This window comes from Camelus dromedarius, chromosome 12 (assembly GCF_036321535.1).
Source record: "Camelus dromedarius isolate mCamDro1 chromosome 12, mCamDro1.pat, whole genome shotgun sequence".
Classification (NCBI taxonomy): domain Eukaryota; kingdom Metazoa; phylum Chordata; class Mammalia; order Artiodactyla; family Camelidae; genus Camelus; species Camelus dromedarius.
In genome coordinates, this window is record NC_087447.1 from 3,427,741 (window position 1) to 3,440,844 (window position 13,104).

General features: G+C 58.8%; 1 protein-coding gene across 1 annotated transcript in view; it reads right to left on the minus strand.

Annotated features, from left to right (window-relative positions):
- Nucleotides 1-13,104, minus strand: part of ANO1 (anoctamin 1) — a 133,107-nt gene that overhangs the window by 62,923 nt on the left and 57,080 nt on the right. Inside the window, exon 3 of the mRNA XM_064492026.1 lies at nucleotides 9,219-9,551. Within this exon, the coding sequence (XP_064348096.1) occupies nucleotides 9,219-9,551 (333 nt within the window). The remainder of the gene's footprint in view (nucleotides 1-9,218; nucleotides 9,552-13,104) is intronic.

Genomic DNA, 13,104 nt, shown 5'->3' on the forward strand with positions numbered 1-13,104 from the left:
CTGGATGCCCTCAGCACCCAGAGGGCTCCTGGGCAGAGTATCTCCCCAGCCCACCGTGATCCGCGGAGCTGTCGCCCGCCCTGGAGAGCAGCTGTACTGAAATCAGGGTATTAGGGATCCTGAGTGCTTAGGCCTGGGGTCACGGGCCACAAGGAGGGTTTCCCCTGACTGTGTCCTCACGGTGCACAGCCCGCTCCTGGTGACTCCTGCCTGACCATGGGCCAGGGCTGAGCTGCACACACAGGATGCTGCTCCTATGAAGCATAGGAAGACGGTTCCTGGCCACAGCTGGGCACAGGAAGCCCTGGAGCCCAGGTGGGAGACCTGGGCTGGGCCCTTGACCACCACAGGGGCCTGGTCAACCTCCCCCTCCCTCTGCCCTCTGCGTCCTCAGCCCCAGTGAGGACACCACTGTCCCTGGATAGCCTCCCAGCACCCAGGGCTGCCCTCTGGGGGGGTTCATGTTCTCTTCCTCGAATGAGTTTTCTAGGCACATGACATCTGGGGCCACCTCCCAGGTCAGTCCCTTACGACCAGGCTCGTTTTTGGCGGTGTTGGCACCGGCACGGAGGTGAGCTGGAATGCTGGTTCTGGGGCCGGATCTGTTTGGCTGACCAATGTGTCCCTGGGATGGAGAGAGCACCTGGCACGGAGTAGGTGCTCAATATTTGCTGAGTGGGCCATAAAGAGAGGGCAGTCCCTGCTGATCACCTACTGTGCGCAGCCAGGGATGCTCCCATGCGCCTCTCCCCAACCACTGGCGGGTATTCTTTGTGCGGACACATGTGGACAAGGGTGCAGGCCGGGAGCGTTCCCCGGGGCTGACCCTGACAGGCTCACACCCACCCTCCACCCGGTCGGCTCCCAGAAGGGACGGGAATGCGCTCAGCCGCAGGGCGTGGGTCTGCAGGGAGAGGTCGCCCGCTGACTGGCATTTCCCACGGCGTGGTTACTGCTGACCACATCTGCACTGCCCAGGAGGAGTGGCTTCCGGTCCCTCGGGCACGATCACGTGATGCGCCGGGGCCACCAGGCCTTCCCCACCATCCTAGACATGGTACACTCGCCTCCTGTGAGCCAGGACCCAGAATGTGGTCTCCATGGGAGGCGAGGAGGCGGGACTGGTGGGGGCAGCTTCACCTCCAGTCCTCGGGACGGGGTCTGGACCCCAGGGCCTGGCTTGTTGAAGGAATAAATGGTAAGTTTTCATTCACAGTCCTGCTTCTATGACCGGCGGGGAGATTACTCACCCTCCCACAGAAAACAAAAAATGCTGGACAAAAAAATAAATAAAATAAATGTCATGGCCTTAGAGTTGCTGAAGAGCTGAGAAGGCCAGAGGAGTGACCATGCTGTCCCCGGGGCTTCTACTGATGCAGTCACGTGGGCTGGAGGGGAGACGGAGGTTTCCGCCCCAGGCCCACCCAAGATGGGGAGTCTAAGAGAGGAGCCCCAATGAGCCAGGCCCCCTCGAGATGACACTCAGACAAAGGGCTCCCTCCTCCAACCCCGGGAGTTGCAAGGAAGGCAGTCCTGGTACCGAGCTGAGCGGGAGAAGGAGGGATGGGAACCACCCCAAGAAGTTCTGGTCCCAAAGGCCATGGCCCCAGAAGGTCCAGGCACCTCAGCCCGTGACCTCGGTTCAGAGTGGTTCTATCTGTAATGGCCTCAAGATGTGTGATGAATGCAAGTGCCAAAGACAAGGGCACCTTCCTTCCCGACTTGAGTGCCCACCACGGGCTATGTCAGGGTGGTGGCCAGTGGGCAAGAGTGCAGGCCCACCAGGACAGGAGACAGCTGGAGGGGAACCATCAGAAGGGACTCCCTCAGCCTGGGACTCTCAAAGGATCAGATAGCTACCACGTCAGCTATGCTCACCTCGTCCAGAGAAACCAACCTCAAGACAGAAAGGTTCTGCAAAGGACAGGAAACTATTAAAAATGGACACAGCCAACTTGGACCAGAGCCAAACTGAACTTCCCGAAATAAAAGACTATCATGACGAGAACTGGAAATTCAACAGACACGTTTGAAGACACCTGATGTCTCCAGGGAAAGGGAGACACGTAGGGGTGGAGCAGCGGGGTCCTCTCCAGGAGGGAAAAAAACAACCCAGATCTGTAGCTGAGTATTTGCCGATTTCCCTGGCGTCACTACTCCCACCACCGCCTAGGTCAAGCTCCCAAAGGGTTAACACCGGCAGGCAGGATCCCTGATGAGGCAGAGAGAGCTGACTCGGGCCCACCGCCGGCCTAGAGACACAAGCGGATGTCAGAACTGCAGCCAGCGGGACGCAGATTTCAGCCCAACCGCCTGGGACCCAGGCAGAGCTGTCTTTGGGGGACTTTAAAGATGTGACTTAATAAAAAACGTCCAGAATTCACTTTATGACAAGTGTGCTTCCACAAAACCAACACAGGCCCAAAGAAAGTCTGCTGAGGTGTATAAAATTCCAGCCCTTAAGACTCAAGAGACATAAGATCTTCAGGGCCAAAGAAATGAATGTGTAATGGTGGAATTATGAATGAAGAAATGACAGCTTCAGGACCAGACTAGAGGCCCCTAACATCCTATTGTGGGAGAGGCCCATGGTGGCGGTGCTAAGCCTCGGGGTGGGAATGGGGGGCTGCAGACCATATGGTTCAGGGCAAAGCACACAAGGTTAGGAGCCAGGACCCGGCTTCAAGTGCTCGCCCTGCCCCTCAGGCTTGGGGGTCTTGGTCTCCTTCCTCCTTCCTTACAGACCCTTGGTTCCTCCCTCTGTAAAGGGATCTGATTCCTGTGCCCCCGATGGGTTAGGGCGGTGGGTTAGGGCACCCGCACGGGGTTGGGTGGGGGCTTGCTTCCAAACTGACAAGTCCCTGGCCTCAGGTGAAAACTGCAAGGGCCACGTCCCCCTCCCTGCCCACCACTCCAGGAGGAAGGAAGTGCCCTCATCTCCATTCTACAGACAGGGAAACTGACGTCCAGAGAGGGGAAGCCACTTGCCCGAGGCTGCTCAGCTAGGAAGTGGCTGGGCAGGGACCAACCCTCACCGGGAGCTCGGAGGCCGCATCCTCGCCGCCTGACTGCACGTCCCAGTGCAGAAGCAGCACCCATCCTCCCGCGGTCAGCTCCTCACCGGCTTTTCCAAAACAACATCCACAAAGATGGGAAACAGATGCGGCCGAGACCGACACCGGCCCTGAGGACCGCGGAGAAGCAGCGGCCCGCCAGCCCGGGGCGCCGAGAGGAGCCCCCGGCTGTGCCATGAGAGCACACTGACTTTACGGGGTTCCTGTGTCTGCGGCCTTAATAACGCTGCCAAAGCCGGGTCAGGTTCAACTTCAGGGCAGTGCAGGCCTCGGACACCCCCAGCGCACAGCCCGGACTTCAGTGTGTGGCCTTCTTGGCGTGACCATTGGACATAAATAACGTCCAGGCTTGGAGGCCAGACCTGAAAAATGCTGATGGGTTTTAGTTGCAAGGGAACATTTTGGCCACAAACTGCTCTTGTCAGTTTAATGGGAACCCTGGATGCTGACCCCAGGGCTGCTGGAGGTGGCGGGGAGGGGAGGGAGAGGCTCTCCCTGAGAAGGAAGGCCTGGGCCTCCTGCCTCAGTGACCTTTCTCCTCCTCATTTCCTACTATGCATGCTGTCCCGGGGGGTCTCTGACGTGGGACCCTCTTGGACCCTCACATGTGAAGCCGACTCCAGGGGCCATCCTCCGGATCAAGGCGCCAGACCCCATCGTGACACCCAGGGCCCCTCTCTGGCTGGAGTCTGGGGAAGCAATTTTCAACCTGAGTTCCCCTGAGCCCACAGTGCCCAGGGAGGCTGGGGTGCAATGAGGGACCCGTGGTCAGAGCCTGTCGGCCAGTTTCAACCTCTATCCGTCCTATGTGAGCACCTTTCTTCCAGACCCTCTCCAAGCCCCTCTCCAAGGGCTCTCAGCCCAGGGTACCCAGTGTGGAGGGTCTCTGTCTGGGGTGACCTCTGGGGCACTGAACAGTGGATCAGGGGCTTTTGCGGGGACACTAGGGGTCCTTCCCAGGGGATGTTTCTGATGGCTCGTGGGGGAACAGGTCAGCACACGCCTCGCACCTCAAAGCATGGTCCAGCGCCAGCAGGTTCCTGTGCTCTGGGAGCAGGTTAGAAAGGCAAGGGCGGGGCCGCCCAGACCTGCGGGGCCCCAGACTGCATCTGGACGGGAACCGGGGCTCCTGTGCGCATCCCAGGCCCTGCCCTGAGGCGGCCAGGCCAAGGCTTGGGCTCCCCTGGGCCACACCACCTGCCCTGCTCTGCCCTCCAACCAGAAGCCATGGCCCCCCTAGCTGTACCCCTAGGGTCCCTGAGCCACCCTGCTCCTGAGATAACCCCCGTGTGTGGAGTCTCAGCTTGTAGTGGGGTGAACAGTGCTCCCCAAAGAGATGTCCACATCCTTACTCCGGTGTCTGTGAATGGGACCTTACTTGGGAACAGTCTTTGCAGAAGAAATCAAGATAAGGTTATGCCGGGTTAGGGCGGGTCTTAAACAGAATGACTGGCGTCCTTACAAGAAGAGGGGAGGCACGTGGAGGCACACGGAGGAGCAGGCCGAGTAAGGATGAGGCAGAGGCGGGAGGGATGTGGCCGCTGCCCAGGAGGGCCTGGGGCCCCCAGGGCTGGAAGAAGTGTGCGGGACCCTCCCCTAGAGCCTTGGGAGGCAGCACGGCCCTGCTGACAGCTTGATTTTGGACTTCAGGCCCCCAGAACTGGGAGAGAATCAATTTGTGTTGTTGGCAGCCCCCCAGTCTGTGGTCATTTATGCCGGCGGCCCCAGGACACTCACTGTTACGTGTCCCCAAGAGCTGCCCCCCCTGTGCCCTCGGCCAGGCTGGTCTTCCACTAGCCATCATGGGATGTCTTCACGACAGGAAACCTCCTGACTCGGGAGAAAGGCTCGCCCTGCACACAGGGGCCCGCTCTGCCCAGGAGCGGTCCAGCCTCACACATTCGCCGGCCCCCAGGGGAACACAGGCAGGTCGTGTACCTCTGGGCCGCCGGTGAGCGCAGGCAGCTCAAAGGGGCTCTCCTGCGCCCGGAGGCCTTGTTTATCTTCCCTTCATTTCTCTCGCCCCCTCTTTCCTTTTGCTCCTGCTAACTGAAAATCGGCACTTGCCATCTGCCTCTGCTTGGATTAAATCACAAGCCGCTGCGGCCGCTGACCCCCAGCGCTCCTGGGGAGGAGCGCAGGCTGGGGGTCAGGAATGAGTCGCCCTGTGCTCTGGGACAACGGGCCGAATAGGCCTTCAGATAGTTAGGCATTTTCAGGAGATTTTATGACCCCAATTCTTGCATCTCCTCATATCTAGAAAAGCACTAAAACTTACATTAATGGTGACATCTGCTCCTTGTGACCAGCAGCAGCCTTCTGCCTGCGTGTGTGCTCGGCTGCACATGCCCCCTTCGCTGAAATCACATGTAATGCTGAGTGCTCCCCCTGCCTCTCAGGAACAGCTCCTCAGAGCTCTCTGGGAGGCTGTCTCCGGGGCTACAGTCCTCATCTTGCCCCCAAACACAGCTTAATCCACAGCTCTCACGTTGTGTGATTATATTTCAGTCAACACTCCCATCCAGCCTTTAAAGGAGGCTCTCAATATCGGCCCGCCGGGGACATTGGTGATGTCTGGGGACATTTTTGGCTGCATTTTGGGGATGCGGTTAACATCAAAGTCGGCAGTGCTGAAGTTCAGAGACTCCGCTCTAGAGCAACGAATCTTCACCTTTTAGGGATTGCTGAGTGTTTGCCTATTTGATGGGATTCCATGGACTTCTCTCTCCAGGTAAAAGCACAGAAGCCCCAAATTGTGCTTCAAAGTGCGTAAGGTTGCAGGACTGGGCTCTCTCAGGTGATCTTGTTCCCCAAACTGCAAACCCTTTCATGCCTTGTAACCCGAGCACCTCTCCCCTCCCCTCCCCGGGAGTGAGTCATTGGCCAAGCGTCTCTCCCCGGAAAGAAACAGGCAGCGGTCCTCCTGCTAATCTCGCTGGCAGGGGCCCGCACACACCCGCTGGCCTGGCCCCACACCCCAGCCGGCCTCTGAAGAGACTCGGGCCTCCGAGGAGCGGGTGGAAGCGCCTGGCCGCCGTGGACGGAGCTCTCCCAGCAGCCCTGGCCTGGGTCATCTCGAGGGGCGTTCAGGAACCCGGGGCCCGGGGTGCGCGGTGGTGCTCTGAGGCTCCAGCTGGAGGTCGGCTGCTTTGAACCCCTGAGCTGTCTAGTCTATGCCAGAGCAACGTCTCCGTTAAAAAAAAGGCCCAGTCAGCTGCTGGGAAGGCTTTTAAGCTGGAGAGCCAAACAGTGGACGAAATTTTGGGTCACTGGGATCTAGTGACTTACAATAAGAAATACATATATATATATTTTCTATTAAAGTTTGTGTTTTTCCCGGTGGAGGTACCGGGATTAAGCCCAGGACCTCGTGCATGCTGAGCATGCAGAGAAATGTATTTCTGGTCTCTGTCTTCTAGTCCTGGGACAGAGCTCCTAAAACTCTAGGAATTTCCTAAGTGAGGATGGCGAGAAAGGTGCCTCTTGTTATGTGAGTGAGGTGACCTTTTGGAAAGTACCTCCTTTCCAAAGGAATTGGGGCTGGTTGCCAGGGGAACCAACCACATGACTAGAGGGTGGAACTTCCAGTCCCACCTGAGATGTCTGGGTTGGGGAGAAGGGCTGCAGGTTGAACCAATCACCGATAGCCAATGATTTAATCAGATGTGCCCGCGTAATAAATCCTCCATAAAGACCCAAAAGAACAGGGTCTGGAGAGCTTATGGGTCAGCGAACATGGCAGATTTGGGGGGACTGGTGCTCAGAGGGGACCTGGGAGCTCCGCACCCACTCCCTACACCTTGCCCTGAGCATCTCTTCCATCTGAGTGTTCCTGAGTTACATACTTTCATAATAAACCAGATGATCTAGTAAGTACCATGTTTCTCTGAGTTCTGTGAGCCGCTCTAGCAAACTAATCGAACCCCAAACGGTTGAAACCTCTGAACTGTAGCCAGCGGGTCAGAAGCACACTGGGGCTCACAAATGCTGGCTGAAGGGGCTGGGGCGCCTGTCGGCCTGAGCCCTACCCTGTGCCGTCTGGTCCAGATACTTAGTGGTCAAAGTGAGTGAAGCTGAAGAGCACCCAGCTGGTGTCCGAGGACGGCTAGGGGGTGGGGGGAACCACCCACACACGTTGGAACTGGGTGCAGAATCCTCGCTGCTTATCTGGACAACTCGACCTTCTCTGGTGACAGTGACCAATGTCTCTATGTTTACATTTTATTTCAAAGCCATGATAGAGAAAACGAAGGTTTTAAAAGGACACTACGTACGTGGCATGTGACTGGACTTGGAAAGGCCCTTCTCTCTCCTCTGTGAGCTCTGCTTTTCCATTTCCACATGAACAATAATACGTGATCGAATATTAACACCAGCCAGTAAGAAGTTCCTGAGCGTCAGATTCGGGGTGAAGCGCTTCACAATAACCCAGTGATGTAAATACTGCCGTTATCTCGTTTGACACATGGGGAAACTGAGGCCTAAGCAGCCCAGGAAGGCTTGCAAAGGCCCGGTGGAGGGCCTGGGGTCTGGCCGGGATCAGTGTGAATTTCCAGACCTCGGGGAGGTGGTGGTCCTTGCAAACGTGAGCTTTGAAGGTTGCACACAGGGAAGAGTAGCAGGGACAGAGGGTAAATCCCTTGCTGAACAGACAAGGCACACGGAGCACAGAGCCCAGGTCACAGCTCGTTGGGGAGGTCTCTGCCTCCCAGCACCCCTAGGCTCGCCTGTCTCTGACGGATGACTTGCATAGTAGCCATATTTTTCAGACAAACAGCTGCGGGGCTGGCCTGGCGGGACTGCGAAAAGTCAGTGAGAATTGACTGCTCTCTTTTGAGTGGAACCGGCTCAGGTCTAAGACAAAGAGAGACAGAAAACTGCGAAGGACCAGCACACCCCTGCCTGCAGCTGCCGCCCTCCGTGTCAGGCATATGGGCTCTCTGCACCCTTGTCAGGAACCATCTTGGCTTCCTGACAGTCACAACCTTTAAGGCCCCTCATGCCCTGGCCACTCCAGCGGGAACCAACCCTACAGCAGAACTCACCAACGCCCGCCAGGCCGCCACAGCCCCGCAGGTGCACACCACCCAGAGGGATGGTCCCTGCCGAGCACAGGGCCCCTCGACCCCCAGGGCAAGGCAGAAAGAGGCCTGCTGATTTTCAAGGGAAGTCACATCAGCTTGTGACACAGTGTTCACGCGGGCTCCCTAACTGACTCGCTTTCTCATCTAAGTCCCCCAGACCCGCCTCATCTCTGGACTCGAAGCGCTCGTTACTTAGGGACACAGCGCTTCTCACTGAGGAAACGGCAGACGGACGCTAACATCTGTCGTGAACTTGATTGTGGACTCACGGGGCCCTGCGCTGACATGCTGACTGCTTTTTCTGCTCCTGCTGCGCTGCAAAGACTGCTGCTGACTCTTGGTTAATACGCACGGTGACGGTTCCACAGGCTGGGGGCCTCACCCTGACTCCCCTGTGTTCATGGAAGGAAGCCCCCCAACGCCACGCGCACAGAGAAGTCAAGGAGTCGGCGAGGGAGCCTCAGCAAACCCACTGAGAAGCTGAGGGCTTGAGCCGCGATCCCCAGGGCCACCAAGGGCCGCCAAGGTTGCCTCTCCCAACACGGCTGTGCCTTCTGCCCCCAGGCCAGCCACAGCCAGGCCAGCCCACCTTCTGATCTCCCCAGAAAACCTTCGCTTAGAAAGGTTCCCAGGCTTTGCCAAAAAGAGGAGCTCCGTCTAGAAACAGCATTGCAATCACGGCATCTCAGCGTGCCAGGGCCCCCAGGGATCAGCCAGACCACCTCTTCGTTTGACAGACGGAGAAACTGAGGCCCCGAGAAGCCAAGGTCAACCGGCAGGGAGACTCCCAGGAGAGCTGGGTCCTCCGTCCATCAAACGGGCACATCTTCCCGGGGAGGGGGTACTGACCAGAGAGGGAAGTGCCTTGACCTTCCTGAGACGGCCAGCCCCGCCCCCAGGGCAGAAGTGGGGGTGGGGCCTAGGATCAGGGTCCCCACCCTTAACCAGAAAAGCGTCAGCATTTTCCTAAGAACGGGTGAACGCTGAGCAACGTGCCACACCACCTCCTGAAAACGGCCCATCGCGTGCGCCCGCCCGGGAGAAGGCGGTGGGCACTTACGTCCTCGTCCCGCTCCAGCTCCAGCCCGGCCTCCACCAGGTTCCCCTCGTACTCCTCCCTGCGGAACCGCTTGTCGTCCTCGTGGTAGTCCAGCGGGGGCTCGGGCTCCGCCGCTCCCACCGGGCCCGCCTTCCCGGGGAGGGGCTGGTCCTGCCTGCCGCCGCGGGCTGCCGGGCCGGCATCTCCGTGCTGGACCCTCCTGGCCAGGGTCCTGCTGCCCGAGCCCCTCTTGTGATGGTACACCAGGATGTAGTCCACCTTGCGCCGGCCGTCCCGGAAGTACAGGCCGTACTTGCACTCGGCGTCGGGGTCCACGGATAGCGAGTTCAGCAGCTGCGGGGGGGAGAGGATGAAACCCACTCGCTGTCAAGCGGCCAAGTGCGCCACCCACTCGCTCCCCGACTCCTTCCAGTAACGCTTGGCCAGGCCGGCCGGGGCAGGCACTGCGGAAGGCCCTGCCTTCGTGCAGCTGACATTCAGAAGGAGGCGTTGCTGCTGACCACAGCTGAGGATGCCAAGCGGGCCACTCAGCACGTGGAAGCCTGCGGAGCGAGGGCAGGCTGGCTGGGGCGGGGGGGGAGCAGGCTGCTGCAACCGGGCGTCAACTCTGCGAGGCCAAGCCCCAGGGAGTGCTCTCACATGGGCCCCCAGGGGCCCAGGCAGAGCAGAGCTGAGCTCCGGTTCTGCGCCCACACATCTCAACATCTGATGGCCAGTGAACATGGCCCGAAATGGCCCACGCCCGGCCGGGTTCCTGGTGCCGCCTCTGCCACTAACTCGCTGTGTGGTTGGGGCTGGGCGACCAGTGTGTGTGAGTCTGGGTTCTCCCCAGAGCAGATCCTAGTTCAGCAGTTTGCATGGGAGGTGGCCTCAGGGGCCAGAATGAGCTGGGGGACGGAGGGTGGCGGCTGATAGAAGGGGTGACAGGGCCGGCCCCCGCACACACAGCCCTGCCTTGGTTTCCTTATCTGCCTGCATCTCCAGGGAGGTAGGAGTTGGGGGCAGCAGGTTACAAGTTCGGGCCTGCACACAGGGGCCTCGATGCATGGCTTCTGCTAAAGCCACACTCGGTTTCTAGAACTCTCATGGGATGTGGCTGGTAGTTGAAGGCAGCTAGGCTCACCAGCCAGCTCGCCGCTGGAAATAAGAGAAAAGAAATAAAACCATGCTGGAAGTAGTCTCACAAGCAAGTCCATACCGCTCAGGGGCCTCAGAGCTGCCCGGGGGCCGAGGGCGCAGGGCCACACCTGTGTGGGCAGGTGGGCGGCACCGGGAGGGCTGGGGGCTCTGACGGGAGGAGGAGGCCCAGCCCTGCCCAGCCTGGGACAGCGCCAGGGACAACGGCAGCATCTTTGGCGGTCGTGTTACAATGTGGCGGGAGAGGCGCAAAAGAGTTGTCCGTCTCATCTTGTCGGGGGGAGACTGAGGCCCAGTGAGGGGAGGGGGCCCCGAGGTTATAGAGCAGGTGGGCTGAGCCCAGCCTGGAATCCTGTCTGCACACCCAGGGTGCACCCCCCCAAGCCCGACGGTAACAGGGACGTAGGGCAACACTCTTTCTCGGCACGGGCACATCCTCTGAGGCCCCGCACGAGGGCCGCTATAAATAGGGCTACTTGACCTGGAGGAAGTTGAGGCTCATGTGGGCGAAGCGGTCAACTCATGCTGCCCAGGTGCCCCAGTGATTTGCTCTGCCCCTGGTGCCATAAGGACACCGTTAGGGAGAGAGTGGCCGTCCAGCTGAGCCTCAGTTCTGCCCCCACCGCTCCCAGAACCACAGGTAAGGTCAGGGTACAGTGGGCTTTAGGCAAGTCTGGGCTCAGTCCCTCTCCAGCTATGAGTCCTGGGGAGATACTCTACCTGCTCTGGGCCTCAGTTTCTGCCTCTGTAAAATGGGTGGATAATAGAAGCTGACCCTACTGGCAGCCAGAGGAGGAACTGAGTTAAAAGAACGCTGGGGCTGGGTGGACGCTCCCTCTAACTCCAGGACGGGTGCCCGGGGGCCATCTTATCTCCCTGCCCTCTACCCTGGTGCCAAAGGCAGGTGCTCATTCTCCTGAATATCGCAGGAAGGTCAGGGAAATGCAGAGTCACAATCAGCTGGTGGCGAGAGGTGGTGCCTCCCCTCGCAGGGGAGTGGGCAGAAGACCCAGCCCCAAAGGCTGCCTGGGAGGGTGGAGACTCTGGCCAGTGCTTGGGGACGAAGCTGCTGCTGGGCGGGGTAAGAGGGCGGGGGGGTGGTCAGAGCCAGGTGGACAAGCGGTCTCCGGGCGGGCAGGGAGCCAGGGTACACGTCCTGCGGCCAGCATCCCGGGCACTCCAGACTCAGCGTCTCTACAAGGGGCTCATCCCTGCTTTCCAAACGGGGAACTCAGGTCTTCCGAGCGGAGCCAGGGGCCGTGTACAGCTCCGGAGGGCTGGACTGCTCATCCTTGTCTCCTGCCTGGACACCTTCCCCAGCTTCCTCTCCCCCTCCTCCACGTCTCCCTCTCCCCTCCCCCAGCCTAACTGGCACCAGGACGTCTCAGCCCCTTCTCCCTGCCTTTGTATGTGCTGTGCTCCCTACCTGCCGCCCTTCCTTCCCTGCCCTTTGTAATTCTCCCTAGCTTCCCCCGCACTGGACAAATTCCCCTGTCCTCCACGATCTGAGGTCCCTGGCCTCTCCAGCCAGTGCGGAGCCTGTGTGCTGGGACTGCCCCAGAGCCGCCCATGCACAAGCTCTTAACTCACGGGGCCCCTCAGCTGGCGGCAGGACCCTGAGGCCGGGCCTGGGACTGTCCCTAACACACTCCCCTCTAGAAGCTGTTACACACACAGCAGGCTCAACACCTGGCGTGGGCTCGGGCCATGTCCCCGGCTGGCTGGAACACTGAGCAAAGGGGACCAGAAGGCCCTCAGAGAACAGGAAGGAAGCTCAGAGTGACCCCATCAAGTCAGGGCGCAGGGAAATTAACACAGGGAGAAAATTCCCCACCAACAGGAGACAGGAAAAGGTTACAAAGTTCAAAACCGAACAACAGCTATCTGTCCGCGGGGGCCCAGTGGAGGACCTTCAGGGCCTGATAGTCTGGGAGTGTAGAAACATCCCCTGAACATCTCCCACCATCTGGGGGAGCGACAGCACAGAGCCTGACGAGTGCATGTCCTCTGCTTTCCTCTGAAGACCAGCTCAGTGGGGAAGAGTTGTTGGAAGAATTAAGCATGTTAACACACGTAAAGGGTTTACGACAGGACCTGGCCGATGCTGAATCCCCAACAGAAGTTTGCTCTAATTGGAAACTGAGACACAGCACAAATAAAGAACTAGGGGAGAACAGGGGAAAATAATCCCATGGTCAAAGTGGACCACAAATTAAAGATGGCGCCAGTGCCAAATCTAGATTTTGAAGTTACAAAAGGGGGCTGGTGGCACTGCCAGCAGGAGGCAGCAACGAGCACTGGTGTGAGTCCCAGATCCTGCCCCCAGGCCTGGTCCGGCACTGATTTGTTGTGTGATCCTGGGCAGGCTGCTTTGTCTGCTACGTCTTGGTTTTATACATTGGGGGTGATCCTACCTGGATAAGTATAGGGGGTTAGCAAGCTTTGAATAGAAAGTGTGGGCTGTCTTCCTAGTGCGCTCTCCAGGGTTGGGAAGACTCAGGGTCTGGAGAACAATTCTGAGCGGGGCTGAGAGGGAGCTGGCAAGGTAGATACATGGCAGGGACCACAGAGGCTGCTGTGGTGGCCATGTGACTCTCCAGGGCCCTTCCACAGAGGAGTAGGGTGGGTGCTTTTCTTGCACAGGACAGGACAAAAAGGCAAAGATTTACCTTGCAGTAGGAGAGATGTGGGTTAGACTGTGTGCATAACTTCCTAAGGCTGGGGAAAGCTTCAAAATGTCCTTTCTCTA